Raw genomic sequence first — 16,825 nt, forward strand, 5'->3', positions numbered from 1 at the left:
TTACCCTCTTCACTTATGACAAGTAGAAAACTCAGGGCCAAGACAGATGTGATGGTACATGCCTATAATCCCAGCAGCTTGGGAGGCTGAGGCAGGAGGATTCCAAGTTTGGGACCAGCGTAAGCAACTTAGAGAAGCCCTAAGCAATGAGCCAGACCCTGTCTCAAAATGAAAACATAAAAAGTGCTGGGACTGTAACTCAGTGGGTGCTTTACTGAATTTAATGCCCAGTACCAAATGAGAAGGAGGAGGGGAGAGGGAGGAGGGGAGAGAGTGGGGGTGAGCTCAGGGATAGATCAGCAATTCGTTTTCATATAATGACGCGGGGTTTGGACCTGTATTATTTCGAGCTCTACCTCGAAGAGACCATCATTTTTCTTTACTCTGGTTTCTTTTAGCTTCACACAGCCCCCATGAATGAAATACGAATCAAATGCAGCTGCCCTGGAAGCAGCACTCAGCACACACCAGCCACCCAGCCTGGCTGCTCCTTTTTGTAGAAGAGGCAGCCACTGGGATGCGGCCTAGTTTGAGTCACTGTGCGAGATGGCAGAAGCAGAGTTGAATGTCACTACAAACAGGGCCCTGGCTCATGGATACTGCTTAGACCCAGACACTGCCAAGAGCCGGCTGACTGCCCTCACCAGAGCACATGGGCTGTCCTCTGCGTGTGACAGTGGACAGCACATTTTCACGTCAGACAGCTCTTCTTTGAAAGCAGCCACACTTGTGCAAGAAGAGATAAGCCTCAGTCAGAGCTCAGGAGAGTAACCAGCTCTGGAACAGGATAAACCACTCTATCCAAACACTTCCTGCAAAGGCTCTCTACTAATGCAAATATTATGTTTGCCTTTTATTTTGATGCAAACAACATCTGTTTGGCACAGTCCCTGCCCTCCTTCTTGGGTGTGTGCTGGGACGCCCAACTGGCTTCAGGCTGCCCTACAGAGTCTGGAGCAGATTCCCAGAGGCAGAACACACAGCCCCTCTCCAGAGAGCACAGAGAGCTCTTAGAAGAAGGCATAGGAAAGTTCTTAGAAAAACCCAACCAACCCCAGCCAGCAAAGAACAAGCAGAGGAAAGTCAGGGAGCAACACTGATGTCAGCAACTCCCAATTCTGTCAACACGTTCCAAAATTGTTTTACCATAACGTAATTCAGCAAAAACAAAACAATAACTAGGAGACTCCCGAGACCTAACCATGAAGGACATGTGTGTCAGCACGAAGACACCCGTGCCCAAGGCATGGTGGCACTAGGGTGAAGGGGCCTTCTGAGGGACCTTTAGACAGCAAGACAACAAACCAAAGGGCTGGCAGCATTCCCTGCACAGGCTGATGGTCCCGGAGTCCTCAGAAGAACCCCGCCCGCCCAGCCAGCACGAGGAGCCAGGAAGGCAGGAGCCCAAGAACTTCAAAAGAAATGTGATGTGCCCATGAAGAAGACTCCAGGCACACAAACATCAGCCACAGAGTATACTAAAAACAGTGCTTAATATTTTTCACAACAGAGCATTTCCCTGATATTAAAAAATTAGAAACAAAATTGCAAAAATAACTATATGCTAAACTCAGTCCTTATCAAAAAAGCAAAAATCAAAATAGTAGCAAATTGAATCTAAAAACATATAGAAAGGATACCACATCTGGGTTCACATGGGTTCTGTTTAAAAATCAAAAGTTTGGTTTAAACTTTTAGTTTTTTTTTAACATTCACACAGGGTGTGGTGGCGCACACCTAGATCGCAGCAACTCAGGAGGCTGGGGCAGGAAGGTGGCAGTCCCAGACCAGCCTGGACAAGACCAAATTAAAAAGTAAAAGGCTGGGGTAGAGTGATTACCTCGCGCACTTAAGATCCAGGGTTCAATCCCAGCACATCCAAAGGAGAAAATTCAGCACGTGTAGTTTGCCACGTTAACGAAACAGAGACGAGAATTCACATGACCTCAAGAGAGACAGAAGCAACACTTGCTAACACAACACACAGCTACAGGGAGGGCGAAGCTCTCAGGAAACCACAACAGAAAGCTACGCCCTGGGAGTGACAAAAGGGGTGCCCACAGAACCCCCAGTCGGCAGAAGCAGCCTCTCAGTCAGCAATTGCAGAATGAGCTTCCTGAGACCCCACCCCAGATGAGAAGGCCCAGGTGCAAACCCCAGGCATGCCCTTCACCAGGGCCCGCAGGGAGGAGCCCAAGTGAAGGGTGTGCTGGAAGGAAAAGGGGAGCAAATGGTCATCAGTGGCCCTTGGCACACGGGCACTGGGAGGATTCTAGACCAGCACGGATGAGTGAATCCAGCAAGGCCAATACAAAGCCCACACAGAAGTCCTATGCACAGCCACAAACAACACGGGTGTGCGGCCAGTTCACCCTGGGCAGGATCTGAATCTACACCCACCCACCTCTGAGTCCACACTGACAAGGGCAGCGCAGAGAACTCACCCAGACCAACCCCCTAAGCCCAGGGTGTGCGGGGCACCCACAGGTGCTCGGAGTCGCCTGTGCCTGACAGCTTCTGCACTGTAACCCCTCCACAGACAGGGTCCAGCCCATCGGCCCGTCAACCCAGAGTCTGGGAGGCAAATAATGCCCCAGACTGTCCATGCCCTGGCAGTGAGACAGGGCCTGGAAGATGGGGGCATCCTGTGACACAGAGGACAAGTGCTGTGGCATGAATGGGCATGCTCCAAAGGCCCCAGGGTGTGGTGTTGGGAGGGGGTGGAACCTCGGGCAGGCAGGGCCCAGTGGGAGATCCTTGGGTCACTGGGGGGTCCCTTCCCTGCTCTGGCAGGTGCCCCAGCCACCGCTCCCAATACGCGCAGGAGGTGGGCCTGCACCATGCCACACAGGCCCTGGACCTGCAAAACCAAGAGCAAAGGAAACTTCTCTTCCTGGAGGCCGGTCTCCTTCCGAGTGTGGGAACACAGCATTGACTGGCAACAGCATATGGGGGCAGCTGGAAGGAACTGTTCTCAAGGTCAAGGGCAAGCCAGTGGCTGGGTAGCCAAATGTCAGCAGTCACCATACCCAGAACGCTCTTACTCGTAATTCTACCTCAGAATTCCATGACAGGACGTCACCTCTAGAAGCCAAAAAACACAATTTGTGGACAGTCAGATAGAAAGAGAGAAGGGGGTATCCGGTCCCTGGGGGACCCAAGCTGATGGCAGGTCCAGGCCTGTCTGCCAGTGCTGGAGACGGCTCGTCTGGCACGAGCACACACAGGCGGAAGCAGCATCCCAGGGTGAGTAGAGCACGGACTCCGGGTTGAATGTAAGATGCAAACCAGGCTCTCCAGTGACGAGCTGTGTGCTGTGCCAAGGTGCCTCACTATAAGACAGGAGGACAGCGATGGTGTCACATCTGTGTGATGAGGGGAAACCAGACAGCTCAAAATCACTTCCAGAGCAGGGTCCACGACTGTCCAAAGTCCAGCTCAGGGTCCCCCATCCTTCACTGCAGGGCAGAGAGCCCCCAATGGCCCATGGGAGTCACGTCCTCCTCTGGGTAGTCTCCTACTGCAGCCAGGACCGCCTCCCCCAGGAACCTTCCAGAGCAGGCCATCCTGGGGCCAGGGCTGGCTCCACGGTGCAGCCAGGCCTGAGGGCTGCTCCTGCAGCCGGCCAACAGGTTGCCAGGTCCCAAATCCACGGTGGTCTCCCATGGGCCTCCCCTGGGCCGAGCCCTGCCCCACTACCGCAGAAGTGCAGGAGGGCAGCTCCTGCTGAACTGCGCGAACATGCCATCATGGCTGCATGGAGCTTCTCACGCGGAGCAGCAGGCAGGCAAGCCCTCTCCTGTCGGCAGCCCCTCAGATGCCCAGTTCCTGCCAGGAGGCCAGGCAGGCCAAGGGTGCTGTGGTCCAGGAGAAGCAGCCTGGGGAGGCTAGGCTGCAGTCACCAGTCTTGGTGGGTGCAGATGTGAAAATGTGGCTCAGCACTGAGGTCTCCATGGCCACTGTTCTTGATTGTGGGAGGGAGACAGGGGACAAGCTTGGGGATGAAGGTGAGATTGATACCTGTCAGCCTACCCCACAAAGTCAAATAGAAAGACAGGAGATGTGCAGGTGAGAGTCCCCGACAAGCTCCCCCTGGAGCCGCGAGCAGTGCCGTCCAGCACACTGGAGGCAGGTGAAGGGAGGGTCTGGAGAACCCAGCAGCAGAGCCTGCAGAGCCGAGACCACACCACAGCGACCCCCCAGTGCCCAGCTGGGGTCCAGAGAGGCACGCAGACCCCGGAGGCCACTGGCCTCCTGCTGCTCACACACATCCAGGCAACATCCCCAGGACAGGACACAACACTCTTCCATCCCAACAAAAACAGGCACCTTGCCATGTGCTAAATGACACACACACATCCTTGGGGGTCACCTGGGAGAGCCTTGGGGACACAGAGGGAATCTTCTAGTTCCTCCCACAACCCAGGGAAGTAAAGGAGGCAAGCGAGGCTATCTCTTCCTGAAGAATACTGGGAGTCAGCCTCCTGAGAGGGGGGGCAAGACAGGAGGGCGGGGCCACCCTCCAGGTGACATCACCTGCCCACACCGCAACAGACTCCTCCTTCACAAAAGGCTCGGGTGCCCATGGCAGGCAACTGCTGCCACTCTGCCCAGCTGACAGATCCTGCCGCCAGCCCAAACCTGGCAACTGGGAGTCTGATAGAGCCTGTTTCCAGAGGGGGCTAGGAAAGGCTGGTAGAGAGACCCACCCCACTGGACACACCGTCCCCTGAAGCCTCGGGAAGCCATCAAGGCTGAAAGCCAGTGTCCAGCAGCCTCTTGAAGCCAGAGTCCGAGGAGGAAACGCAGCCGCTTCCCCTGGGGGGCTGTGGGAGCCAGGGTCCTCGCCATGCAGTACCCTTGGGGGACACCCGACACCACGATGGGAGAGGGTCGATACCAAGGCCAGGATGAGTGGCTCCTGAAGCTCTGATCCGAAGCACTATAAAAACCAAAGGGGGAGGAGGAGAAAAGCCACAGACAGCGGCTCTGTTCTCCAGGGCATTGTGAGGGACACCAGGCGTTTTCCTTGAGATTTAGGAATGAGCGGGAGGAAGGGGCAAGAGCAGCTTCGGTGAAGGCAAGGTGAAAGCCTGAGGAGAAGCAGGCCGGGGTCTCCTGAGGTCACCCTTCCTTGCCTGGCCAAGTTGGAGGGAGGCAGTGCCACTGTTCCACTAGGCTGTTTCCCGGGGTCCAGAGCTCTGAGGGACGTGGCCTGGCCCTGCACTCTCAGCCAAGTGCCAGAGGACCCAGGCAGCAGGGCAGGGCACAGCACGACACGCAGGACCAGGAGCGAGGGGCGCGGGCGACAGCACCTCACAGGTTCTGCTCCAGCCCAGAGGACAGGCTCAGGCCTGCCTTGACACGCTGAGGGGCTGGGCCACGGTTCCGGCACCCACACTACACCTCCTAAGCCACTGCCCCAGTGGGCACCAGCAGGAAGGGCAGGGCACAGCAGGGGTCCCTCCCTCATGTTCCAGGCACCTCTGAGGCCACCTGGAAGCGTCAGAGCTCCATAGGACGTGCAGGGGGGCTGAAAAGTGGGCCCTCCTGAGATGGGGGAGGGGCATCCACTTGAATCTCAGCTCGGAGAGAAAGAGCCTGTCTGCCACCCTGGGCCAGAGATGGCACTGGCAGACACACCGCCAGCCGCTGCTGCCCTGCACAACACACAACACTTCCTCCCCGCCTGCGTCAGTGCCCGCCTCTGTCCCAGAAACCAGAGAGGCGCCAGGGACTCAGGCCAGTGCACGGCTACCCACAGTCACTTCAAGAATACCCAGCCCAGTGCTCGACAAGCTCTCTTCCCTGTAACCTAGCAAGCTGTGCCCACCTAAGCAGGTCAAGAGTCCCCTGCTCTCAACTACTCCAGGGCTAGAGAGTAACTGGCAGGACCCGGGCCTCTGTGCACAGCAGGCCTGGCGCTGGCCCTGGAGCCTGGATGGGGCAGCTCTCCCACTGACACTCTGTGGTCTGGCCAGTCTGCACACGGCCACTGTTGCAGAGAGGGGGCAGGTCGAGGCCCGGCAGTCAGAAGCTCCTAAAGGGTCTGTTCCAGAGGGGCCCAGGAGAGGGTAAGAAGGGGATAGAGGTCAGAGAAGGCCTCAGGGTGGGAGGACATTGGCACACCTGAAGCGGTTCCCAAGAGACACCACCAACAAGGGTGACGGCAGCCTTGCCGCTGTCCCTGGCTGCACTGGGTCACCCAGCACCTCTCTCTGCAGCAAGCACACTCAGTGAAGACCAGCCTCTGCCCACTGCTCCCCAGGAGCTGCAGGAGCAGCCGAGGAGGGACACATTGCCCTCAGGGGGCTCCCCCATGAGACAGCCAGGGGCAGATGCAGCCCTCAAGGACAGGGAGGTATGAGCTTAGGTTTCTACAGGGATTCAACGCCTACAGGAAATGCCTACGGGGACCCCACATCCTTACCCACGTGCCCAGGGTCCAGGAAATCCCAAGGCTGGGCTCAGTAGACAGGCCCAGACCTCGACCTAAGGTCACCCCAAGGCCATCTGCATGCGTGGTGGACTCCTGTGTCAACACATCAGACCCTCAGCCCCATTCACAGATGCACCCAGCTGAAGACCAAGTCCAGCTTCAGTTGGCCGACTCATCACGGGTGTTTCTGAGTGTGCTGGAAGGTATGGGGTGGGGAAGGGGCTTGTCGGCTGGGTTTTTAAGTGTCTGTTGAGGATGTGCTGATGTGAGACTCCTCATGAAGGTCATCAGGCAGATGGAGACGCAGCTGCAGAGGCCCTCTAAGGAGGCCCGCCACAGGCAGCCAGAAGCCACCGAGGAGGCGCTGAGGCTGCTAGCGTCATGGTCAAGGCCTCAGACTGAACTCTGTGTGCATGGAGAGGCCAGCGGTGCTCTAGTCATCCACAGGACACAGCTTCTCCTCGAGGACTCAGCCCCTGTGGACACTCTGTCGACCACTACCCTCCTCAGCCCTGCTCTCCTAAGAGCTGTTTCGTTCACAGGGGGACCAGCACCTGGGCAGCTTTGAAGACTGTGGGCCAGGAACCGACCCCTCACTCCCCACCTGCTGTGACCCCGGGTGGGCCCACGCCCTCTGGCACCCCACCTATGGGTCGCCCCGTGCCTTCTGTGGCAGGCAATTTGTCTTTCTTTTCCCAACAAGCTGGAAACTGCCTCAGAACTTCTCAGGTGCAGAGAAGCTTGTGCAGATAGCCTCTCCTCTCCCACATCACAGCAGGCCAGGACTGGGGCCAAGTGCTGGGACAGGCTGCAGAGGCAGAGGCAGCCAGGAGGTGGAGGACCTGCTGGCGCACCAGCTGGATATCACCCTGGAGAAGGAACTGTTATCACTGTCGCCCACCACAGGCAAAACAGTCCAGAGAAATCCCAGCTTCTCGTAGTGCTGCAGGGACTCCCTAACGGGGACACGCCCTGCCCTTGCAAACCTGTGAGTTCTCAGCAAACACAAAGACACACCTTGGAATTGGGAGGTGAAGCTTAGACAGCAATGGCTGTCCTTTCCAAGAATCCCTGTGGACACCCAGGCCCACACCAGGAAAAGGGGCTCCAGGGTCTGCAGCCTCTCTGCACCTCCTCGCAGAGCCACGCGGAGACTAGGACGGGACACGGCCCTCTGGAAGACCCCTGCTCTGATGGGGACTATTCTGCTCTCACTGGCCTGGGCGGGGGTGCCCTGGATTCCCCACACTGGGTCCTAGAGATTGTGCTACAGAGGCGCCCCCTGGGGCAGAAGGTGTCACTCAGGGCCTGCAAAGCACAGTGAAGAGCTGAGGCTCTGCGGGGGACGTGAGTGAGTGGCCGTCCAGAGACCTCGCCAGAGAGGGCCACACTCTGCCTGAGTGCCACTCAGGTCCACGGAGCCATCACTGAAGGTGAAGAAGTGCCGCCTGATAAGAGGAAAGGCCTTCCACACAGAGGGGCAAATGGGGGTGAAAGGCAATGTCCCTCTGCCCTCAGAAATGGCCCTAGCATGAGGACCCTCGTGAATGTAAATCCACTCTACACCTGGGGAGTGACAGAGGGCTCCTAGAGAACTAGCCTGCAGCTTCTGAGGCCAGGCACAGGGCAGGCAAGGATGGCAGTGGGCAGGAAGGCCCTCCTACATGCTGGAAACGCCCACAGGAACCCCACGTCCTGACCCAAGTGCCAGGGGCCCATGGAATCCGAAGCTGGGCTCAGTCTCTGGACAACATGCAGAGCTAAGAATATAGATGGCGCTCTTCCCGCCAGCACATGCTTTTCCTGGACTCCTGGGGAGTGCAGGAGGGGTCCCTGGCCTTCCCTCTGCCTAGGCTCCCCTGCTCAGCCAATGCCCACCAAGCTTCAAGCTGGCATCACTAGCATTTACCCCATAGGGGATCTAATCACCAGGCTGGCCCAGGCTCTGGCATGACCAGGTCCACTCAGTAGGAGGAAGACATGCACAGGACAGAAGCAATGGACAGGGTCACAGGCCTTGCCCAAGGTCACTTATGAGCTCCTGCAGCATTCTGCTAGGTCTGTGGGGTGAAGGGACTTGGATGAAGCCACAAATGCCCTGCTTATCTGACCTCCCAGCCTCCGAGGCTGCCAGGTTCTTGCTCTCACTCCGAGCACCAGGCCCTGCTGGTGCCAGCCCCACCTACCCCCAACACAGAGTACCAGCAGTAGCAGCCGAGACCAGAGGTGAGACATGAGACACTTCCCTGGTGTGCAGGTGTCCAGAGCTCACAGATGTGAGGAGCAAAGCTAAGATTGCCTGAGAAACCCCCATCATCACCTGCCATCTACATGTCACTAGGCACAGCGCTTAACCTCTCAGGGTTCCTATCTGTAACCTGCAGGAGATGATGGGGCCAATCTCCCAGAGCTCAGGGAAGGGCCTGACCCATAGCAAGTGCCCCCCACCGTGCCTAAATGACGCTCCACGAAGCTGATCCATGCCCATGAAGACCTCACCTGCTCTGCAACGTGCAGCCTACCTCACATTGGACAGTTCCCATTTACACAGGAAAGGAAGACAGTCAATCCTGAACTGCAGAACCACAGCTCACCATTCCTACTAGAGGCACCAGGGTTCAAAGCACACCTAGCAGCTGCCCACAAACTATGACACTGGCCGATTAGGACTTCTTCAACCCTGCATGACTGTTCCCAGAGGTCCCTGCACAGCCAGAGAGTTGCACACATGAGAAACTAGCCACAAACCAGAAGTGTCAAACCACGGCTCCCAAGACTCTTTCACAAGGAGCAATGGTGGTGGGAGCGAGCTGAGAGCCCCAGGTGCAGGTGCGGCCATGGGGGCTCCAGCAGAAAGGGCCTCCACCCCATCAGCCCCGGCTCCACTGTGCTACCTTCACAGCAACTGGAAAGACACTGCCTAGATCCTGGGGGCCTCTACACCCCAGGAGCTTCCCCGTGGCCACAGAGCAGACTGCTCGCACTTCCTGTGGAGTCTTCACGTAGTAATTCATCACATTCCTGACAAGTCGTCTTTCAAATGCCATCTCTTCTAGGAATGAAGGCATTTTCCTGAAAAGACAGATATCATCAAGCATTAAGAAGAAAAAAAAACTGCATACCCTGCTATGAGCTACACTTGGATTCCATGCATACACCAGAACAATGTCTGAATCAAGCCAAAGACTTGTTAATACAACAGGAAACACCTTGAAGGAGAGTTGCCTTCATTTGATGGCAGCTTTTTGATTGATCAGTTCTTTCTGCAAGTCCTTCCCCTGCGCTCCAGCACACAAGGGAGTGGGGCCAGGAAGGAGGGAGCCCATCCTAAGTGGGTAGCAGGATGGACCCAAGGTCATGGAGGGAAGAGCAGCGACCACACTGTCCTCCAAGGAGAGTGACTGAGAGATCCAGGTGTCAGACTTCTCTCCTGGACCTGGTTCCTCACCAAGAGGCCTCGGGACACTTTGCTCAGAACCACCTGGGCAGAAGCACCCAGGCTAAGAAGGACCTGAAGGTGGGGTAGCAAATCAGGGCCACCCTGGGCCACGCAGCTCCAGCTGACTCCTCTGTCAGGGATGGGGAGGAAGACGCCCAGGAAACTGCACAGGAATCAGACTTTCAGCCTTTCCTTCGACCTTTAACCAAGGACAGGTCAGACAAAGTGCGGAAGACAGAAGGTTCTGGGGGGAAGCAAAGGGCTTTTTGTGCAGAGAAGCCCAGGGCGCTTGGCCAGGGCTGGACGGTAACAAAGGCCAAGGAAAATCCAGCAAGCCCCAGCCTCTGGGCCCCCAGAGGCAGAGAGTGCAGAAAGTGCCCCTAGAACTACTGTGCTGGCTTCTACAGGGCTCACCCAACGTCCAGAAACACAGGCCAGTCACGGGTGCAGCTGAGCGTAAAGCAGCCTTGTTCCAGGCACCTAGAGAGTGCTCTCCAGTGCGCCTGCCTACGTGTGTATGACAGATAAAATGCCTGTCTGCAGGACAAGGACAGGCAGGTCCCAGCTCCTGGTAATCCCTGGGCGTCACTTCGACTCCTTCTGCACAGCACGGAATTCCACTCCAGTTCCCAGGACTTCTCTGTGAACTTCCGACCTCCAGTCCCCATTCAATGACCAAACGAGAAGGCAAACCCTCTCCTTCTCTTGACATGCACCCAGCAGACAACTACCCAGGCCCCTTAGGTCCCGCCAAGCGCCAAGAGGCCGAGCTTCCACAGGGCGCTGGTGGAAAAAGACACAGCCACTCTACGTGACTCTGTGCGCCTTCCAGGTTGGCCACTGAAGGGGGACCACTCCACGTCGATGGGGGGCCTGCATCTCCAGCCTGGCTGGGGACCTCAATGCTCATCTTCATTGACCACTCCCAGTCCCGTGCCCAGCTTTCACAGGAGCCAGGACTTCTCCTCCAACAGACGCGGCAACATTGCACTACTCCCCAAGGGACATCCCAACGTTATATACGAATAGGTACCTCGCCTGAAGGGGAGTCCAGGGTGTGCACCCTTCCTGGAGCTGAGGCCATTTGGGAAGCTGACGAGGACCCTGAGCCCTGGAGGTAGCACCCTCAACATGCCAAGGACTGCCTGGGTCAGCTGAGGAAACTGCTGTCCACCCACCCCAGGATCACAGTGGACTGCAGCTGCAGGTACAGGATGGAGGGAGAACTCCCACAAGCTGAAGGAACAGACTGTCACCTCCACAGGACACGCAGCAGTCCCCAGGCCCAGAGCTGCTGGCCTGGACAGAGGAGCAGCCTCAGGAGGCCAAGGCAGGAGGATTGCAAAGCCAGCCTCCACAGTTTAGAAAGGCCCTAAGCACCCTGGTGAGACAGCAGCACAGAGGGGCCAGGAAAAGGCCTCTGGAAAGAATTGAGAGGAAGGTTTAAGTCATTTGGGGGCTAACACAGCCAGCTGTTCACACCCTTGCTGGGGACTTGGCCCTTTCTCTGCCCCAAGATACTCCACTTTCACTCAACATCTCGTAGTTCACAATGTACGCAAACACCCTCTGACCCACCTCACTGCAGAAGGAGCAGCCAGGCGCCTGCGTGATGCCAGCCTGTGCTGTGGGCAGCCGGGTGGCTGGAGCAGCTCCAGTCCACACCGGCATGCACAGAGGCCTTGCAAAATCAGTACAAGGCCGGGCACACGCTGGCAGGCCAGCTCTAGGTCAGGAGAAGGCAAAGCAACCGTTCCTGGTCCACAGAGGTAATGCCTAGGTCAGTACTAAACGGGGCCTCTTTTGCTGCAGGCTCCCCGCCATACTGACACTCAGGCCTGCAGTACTCTCATCCACCTGGAGCAGATGCAAGACTCGGAACGCAGACTCACTGAGAAGGCTGGTGCTTACACATCTTGTTTGAATGGCCAAAGACGACAGAAACCAGACTTCATCAAGTGCCACCAGCCACATTCTACCCCTCAAGCACTGCCAGGTTTGAACAGCCAGGAACACGGAATGCAGTGAGCACAGGGTTCTGGAAACACCACACCAGGATCCTTCCCAGAGCCCACCGTCCATGGACAGTGCGTCCTCCCAGGACCCACCCCACTGAACAGGCTCAAGCCCTGGGAGGCCAACTGGGATCTCTGCCCTTGACCCTGCTGTGACCCTGCCTGTCCCCTCAGGGTGTGGGGTCTAGTGTGGGACTCTGGTGGCTCCACTTCTCATAATCAACCTATTAGCGGGGGAAACTCTCATCTGTGAGCTACAGAGAGCTGTCAGAATGCTCCGGGCCTTTTCTTAGTGTGGGGAAGAACTCTCTAATGCTGCAGCACTTAGTACCAGAGACCGACCCGATGAGCGTTCACAGCATGACGCAGGTTCCAACACGCCATGCACAATAATGGTGAAAAAGCAGTTTATACAAAGAAACTCGGCTCTGAGAAGGCCGCCGTGTGTCTGGCCATTTTCCCACAGACTTTCAATTACAAACCACTGTGGGAAAGTGGGTCCCGCCGCTGGAAAGGGCAGAGACCAGCAAGACCACAGAAGAGGCCCTCTGCTGACACCTGGGGCTGGCAGCACTCACACCTCTGCAGCCAGAGTCGGGGCCCCGGAAGGGCCACCTCACTGTTCCACCTGAACAGCCCAGAAGGCCTCCCTGAGGGGACACCAAGCACAAACACTGAAAGGAAAAGGTAAAGTGGACGTCATCCAACAGAACTTCTGGTTTCCCAAGGACACTGTTCACAAAGGGAAGAAGAAGCCCACAGGACAGTACTTGGAAGGCACCTGCCCAACACAGGAGCCATGTCCAGAATGTGCAGAGGACACCCAGAGTTCAGCAACGCAGGACAAACAACACAAGGAGGACGGGCACAGTGGCCACACCTGTGATCCACGAGCGAGGCTGAGACAGAGGACCAACTTCAAGGCCAGCCTGGGCGACTCGGTGAGCCTCTGTCTCAGAAGAAGACTGAAGCCAGGCGTGGTGGGCATACCTGCATCCCAGCAGCTCAGAAGGCTGAGTCAGAGGATCGTGAACTCAAAGCCAGCTTCAGCAACTTAGCGAGGCCCTGATGCAACTCAGTGAGACCCTGTCTATAAATAAAAAAAAATACAAAAAAAAAAAAAGGGCTGAGGATGTGGCTCAGTGGTCAAGTGCCCCCGGGTTCAATCCCCTGTACCTAAATAAATAAATAAATAAATCGGCCTGGGATGTAGTTCATCAGTAGAGTGCTCACCTGTCAGGTGTAAACCCGAGTTCCATCCCCAGCATCACACATACACATACACAAAACCAGACAGATGATTCAGACAGACATTTCCCAAAGATGATGTACAAATGGCCAATATGCCCATGAAAAGACACTCAGTGCTGGGTGTGACGGCACACCTGTAATCCCAGCAGCTCGGGAGGCCGAGGCAGGACTGCAAAGCCAGCCTCCACAGTTTAGAAAGACCCTCAGCAACTCAGTGAGATCCTGTCTCAAAATAAAAAATAGAAAGGGCTAGGGTTGGCGCTCAGTGGTCAAACATCCCTGGGTTTAATCCCTGGTACCAAAAACAAAGAAAAAAGAAAAAAATGCTCAGGGGTCCGCCGTCATCAGAGAATGGGAATGCAGAGCAAAATCCTGATGAGGTCCCTTCATTCACACGGCATGGCTGAGACAGGCACCAGTGCCAGAACCGTTCTCGGCTGCCCACACGTACCCTAAGAGGCTCACCTCTCTGGCTGCTAGGGACGCCACAGCCAGGCACCGTCTGGCCCCGGCACAGCAGCAGTTCACATGTGTCCCCAGGACTCTCAGATGCCCACCCACGTGGCTCTTGCTGTTCCACCCTCTTGCCCCAAGCTGCCCTGCACTCCTGCAGCAGCCTCTTCCCTCCACAGTGGCCTGGCCACCTGCAATGCTGTCAAGGCAGAGGTCGGAAGGGAGCTGCACGTCTGGAGGCAGGGCATGGAAGGCTGAGCAGCGGCCCCCAAAGAGGCCCACATCCTTACTCCACAACCCATCAAGGGCGGTGGGACCTGGGAGACCTTGAGATTAGGCCTGTCTCCATTTGGGGACAGGAACTATACAAGGTGACAAGGCGTTCTGTCCTAACCAAGCAAGGAATTTATCAAATACTACACAGTCCCATCAAAAGGCCTCCAGGGCTAACTTAATGGGGCCCTCACAAGACGGAGCACTCTGAACACTAAAAACACGACGGCGCAGGCCCAAGCATGAACAGCACTAACCAGGAGTTCATGGTCACACTCAGACCCGCAACACTGCACCCGCCTGTCGGGTGACTGTGGTGGCCAGCTCACACAGAGGTCTGCTCCTCAAACTCAACGGGGACCAAGCCTCCCAGTGTGCACCTGCAGCCCCCAAGGAGGCCAGGCAACACCCCTGGGAAATGCTGACCGCCCAGTGGGAAGCAGGACCCCAGTCTTGGCAGCCTACAGATGCTGCATCTGACATAGCATCCCACATGGACCACGGGTGGCAGGAAGCAGACGGAACACACAGAGGCCAGCCCCAGCCTGGGACCCACAACAAATATGGTGCAGCGAGCATGTGTGGGCCAGCAGGCAACTGGCATGAACAAGGCACAGGTGACACAGGGCCCGGCCAGCCCAGGGACCTTTACTTATCACTTATTTGAACAGCTATAAATACCACTCCCCCGCCCCCCGCAAAAAAAATATTAAAAACTTTGAGACAATCAGGGATTTTAAATGATGACTATTTGATGGTATTTACGGATCAGCTCCAGCCATGGTGACGGAATTACAGCCAATGTCAAGAAGCAGTCTTGTCTCCTGGAGGCAGTGTGGCAGCCCAGCAGGGAGGCAGGGATGGCAGCACAGACAGGCAGGACGCCCCCAGGCCAGGCCTGCTCAACAGGGGCCACAGCTGCCCTCCTCTGTCTCTCACTGGGGTAAGGGCTTTGGATTCCCATAACAAAAGCCGATGGCCCCCAAGGGAGCAGGCCTTGGGCAGGTGGCAGGTGTGCTTCTGTGCTGCTGGCCTTTTCTGGCCCTGGGCAGGCTGCAAACAGCCCTGGGCTCACAGGGGTGGGGATCACACTCACCCCCCAGCTGTTTAGAGGGAGACCCAGAGATGGGCACCTGTGACCCCGCCAGTTGCTGCAATTCCCAGGAATTACCTAACGGGGTAAAAAAAAAAATGTTCTTGTGGAGGGCAAAAGCTTGGGGTTTGCAGAAAGACAAGAGATATGGGGAGGCTGGGCAGGGGCTTGCTGGCCTTCTAAGATGCCAGTCCCAGCCGTGAGTGACCAGGGGTCCAGGACATCAGCTCCTCTTTAACAGCTGACTCGACAATAATGAAAGTAACCTTTACAGTAACAATGAGAACATAATCTGCCCACTTCAAACAAAACAGAGCAAGCAAACCACTGAGCAGGTCCCCGGGGAGCCCTGCTCCCACTGGCTCTCCAAGGCGGGGCTCTCCCAACCGGGCACAGAGAAGACCTGTCACTGTGACTTAACTTGACCTAGAACAAACCTTGTCCCAAAAGCTGCTCCAAAAGGAAGAGGCTCAGAAGTCCCTACTGGAAGTCCTGTCCTTAGGCTGGATTAAAACAGACCTCCTAGGGCCCTCCCCAGCTGCTCCAGGCTGGGGGGAGGGGGGCAGTGACAGCCCTTTTTAATTAAGTCTTTCTTACAAGAAATCTTTTCCAAGAGCCAAGTCCTAAAATTATTTTGTGTGACAGGGAAGGAAAGATCAGTGGATTTGCTTTAAGTTGTAAACATTCCCAGAGCTGCAAATACATCCTGCTGGCCGCAGGACTGCGCAGGAAACCAGTAAACAGCAGAGCAAGCTATAATTACCATCTTGCCAATCTCCTGCGACGCAGTGGTGGTTTCAGGAGGGAAGAGAGGCGGAGGGGCTGGCCGGAAGCCTCCTGAGCCCACGGCTGCCGCGGCCTGAGGCCCAGACCACCAGGATGAGCACACAGGCCAGCCCCTGAGGCTGTCCCTGGCAAATGTCCCCTGCTGGACGCCAAGCTGCCGGCAAAGCCTTGCTCATGGCTGCTTTCTTCACATGTGGTTTGATTGACGCAAATCAAGAGGCAAGCAGATGATTCATAACTGTGTAAGCACAGGGCTCACACAGAAATGGCACCAGCCCAAACTTGCTGATTCACCAAGAAACTACCATGTCCCAGGAGGCATTGCCAGATTGAACCTTCACATAGTATGCAGGCAACTCCTAGGGTGGGCCGGAATCTGGCCCTGCTGCAGGCCCAGACGGAACAGAGGCACGTGTGGAGGAGACCAGCCCTGCACCCCCACGCTTCAACCACAGCCCCAGGCACCCAGGTCTCTGCCTGGCCCCACAGCCAGCCTTGGCCCTCCAAGTGCCAGGCACACCCAAGTGGAGAGGCAGTGAGATAGACAGCAACACCCTGCCTTTCAGGAGCTCCCGGGGAACTGGAGGTCCCAGGGGAGGCCCCCGTGTGCCAAGTGAACCACAGACAGAATGAAGCCACCACCCCCTTCTGGGCAGATCGCTCTGGGGGCTTCAGCAAAGCTGGCAGAGGCAGAGGAGTAGGGCGGCAGCATGACCTGAAGATGACAGGTACAGTGTGACCACTGGTGAGGACCTGGAGGGAGGTGCCGTGAAGTACCAGCTGAAGAACATCAAATCAGTTGTCCCAACAATGAAGGGCTTGTCTGTACCTCTCTAGCACCCTGCTGCCCGCACTTCCTGCAACCAAACCGCAGGTCACTGAGCTGCCAGGGGCAGGGAGAGACACCAAGTTCTGTCCATAGAATCTATAAGGCCTCACAGCCCTAGCTGGACACCCTCGACTGGGAGAAAGTGCCCCACGGGACTGTCAGTCCCATTCCCAAAACAGATCCACTAGTAATGGGGACCCAGCCATTAGGTCCCAGGGGAGGCCCCCGTGGTGCCAAGTGAACCACA

At 56.5% G+C, this 16,825-nt stretch overlaps 1 protein-coding gene across 12 annotated transcripts in view; it reads right to left on the bottom strand.

Moving 5' to 3' along the window:
• Positions 1-16,825, bottom strand: part of HDAC4 (histone deacetylase 4) — a 270,249-nt gene that overhangs the window by 197,580 nt on the left and 55,844 nt on the right. For 4 of the 12 annotated variants that reach the window (XM_081260589.1, XM_081260591.1, XM_081260590.1 and 1 more), the window contains exon 1: positions 4,710-4,764. The exons of 4 other annotated variants lie outside the window; for them this stretch is intronic. In XM_081260589.1, the coding sequence (XP_081116715.1) occupies positions 4,710-4,749 (40 nt within the window). In that variant the 5' untranslated portion in view covers positions 4,750-4,764. Of the gene's footprint in view, positions 1-4,709; positions 4,765-12,773; positions 12,818-12,883; positions 12,946-14,966; positions 15,027-15,726; positions 15,750-16,825 lie in introns of those variants that run through there. 4 more of the 12 variants (XM_081260586.1, XM_081260588.1, XM_081260593.1 and 1 more) reach the window with 4 other exon arrangements.

This window comes from Spermophilus citellus (genome assembly GCF_964194105.1).
Source record: "Spermophilus citellus genome assembly, chromosome: 11".
Lineage (NCBI taxonomy): Eukaryota > Metazoa > Chordata > Mammalia > Rodentia > Sciuridae > Spermophilus > Spermophilus citellus.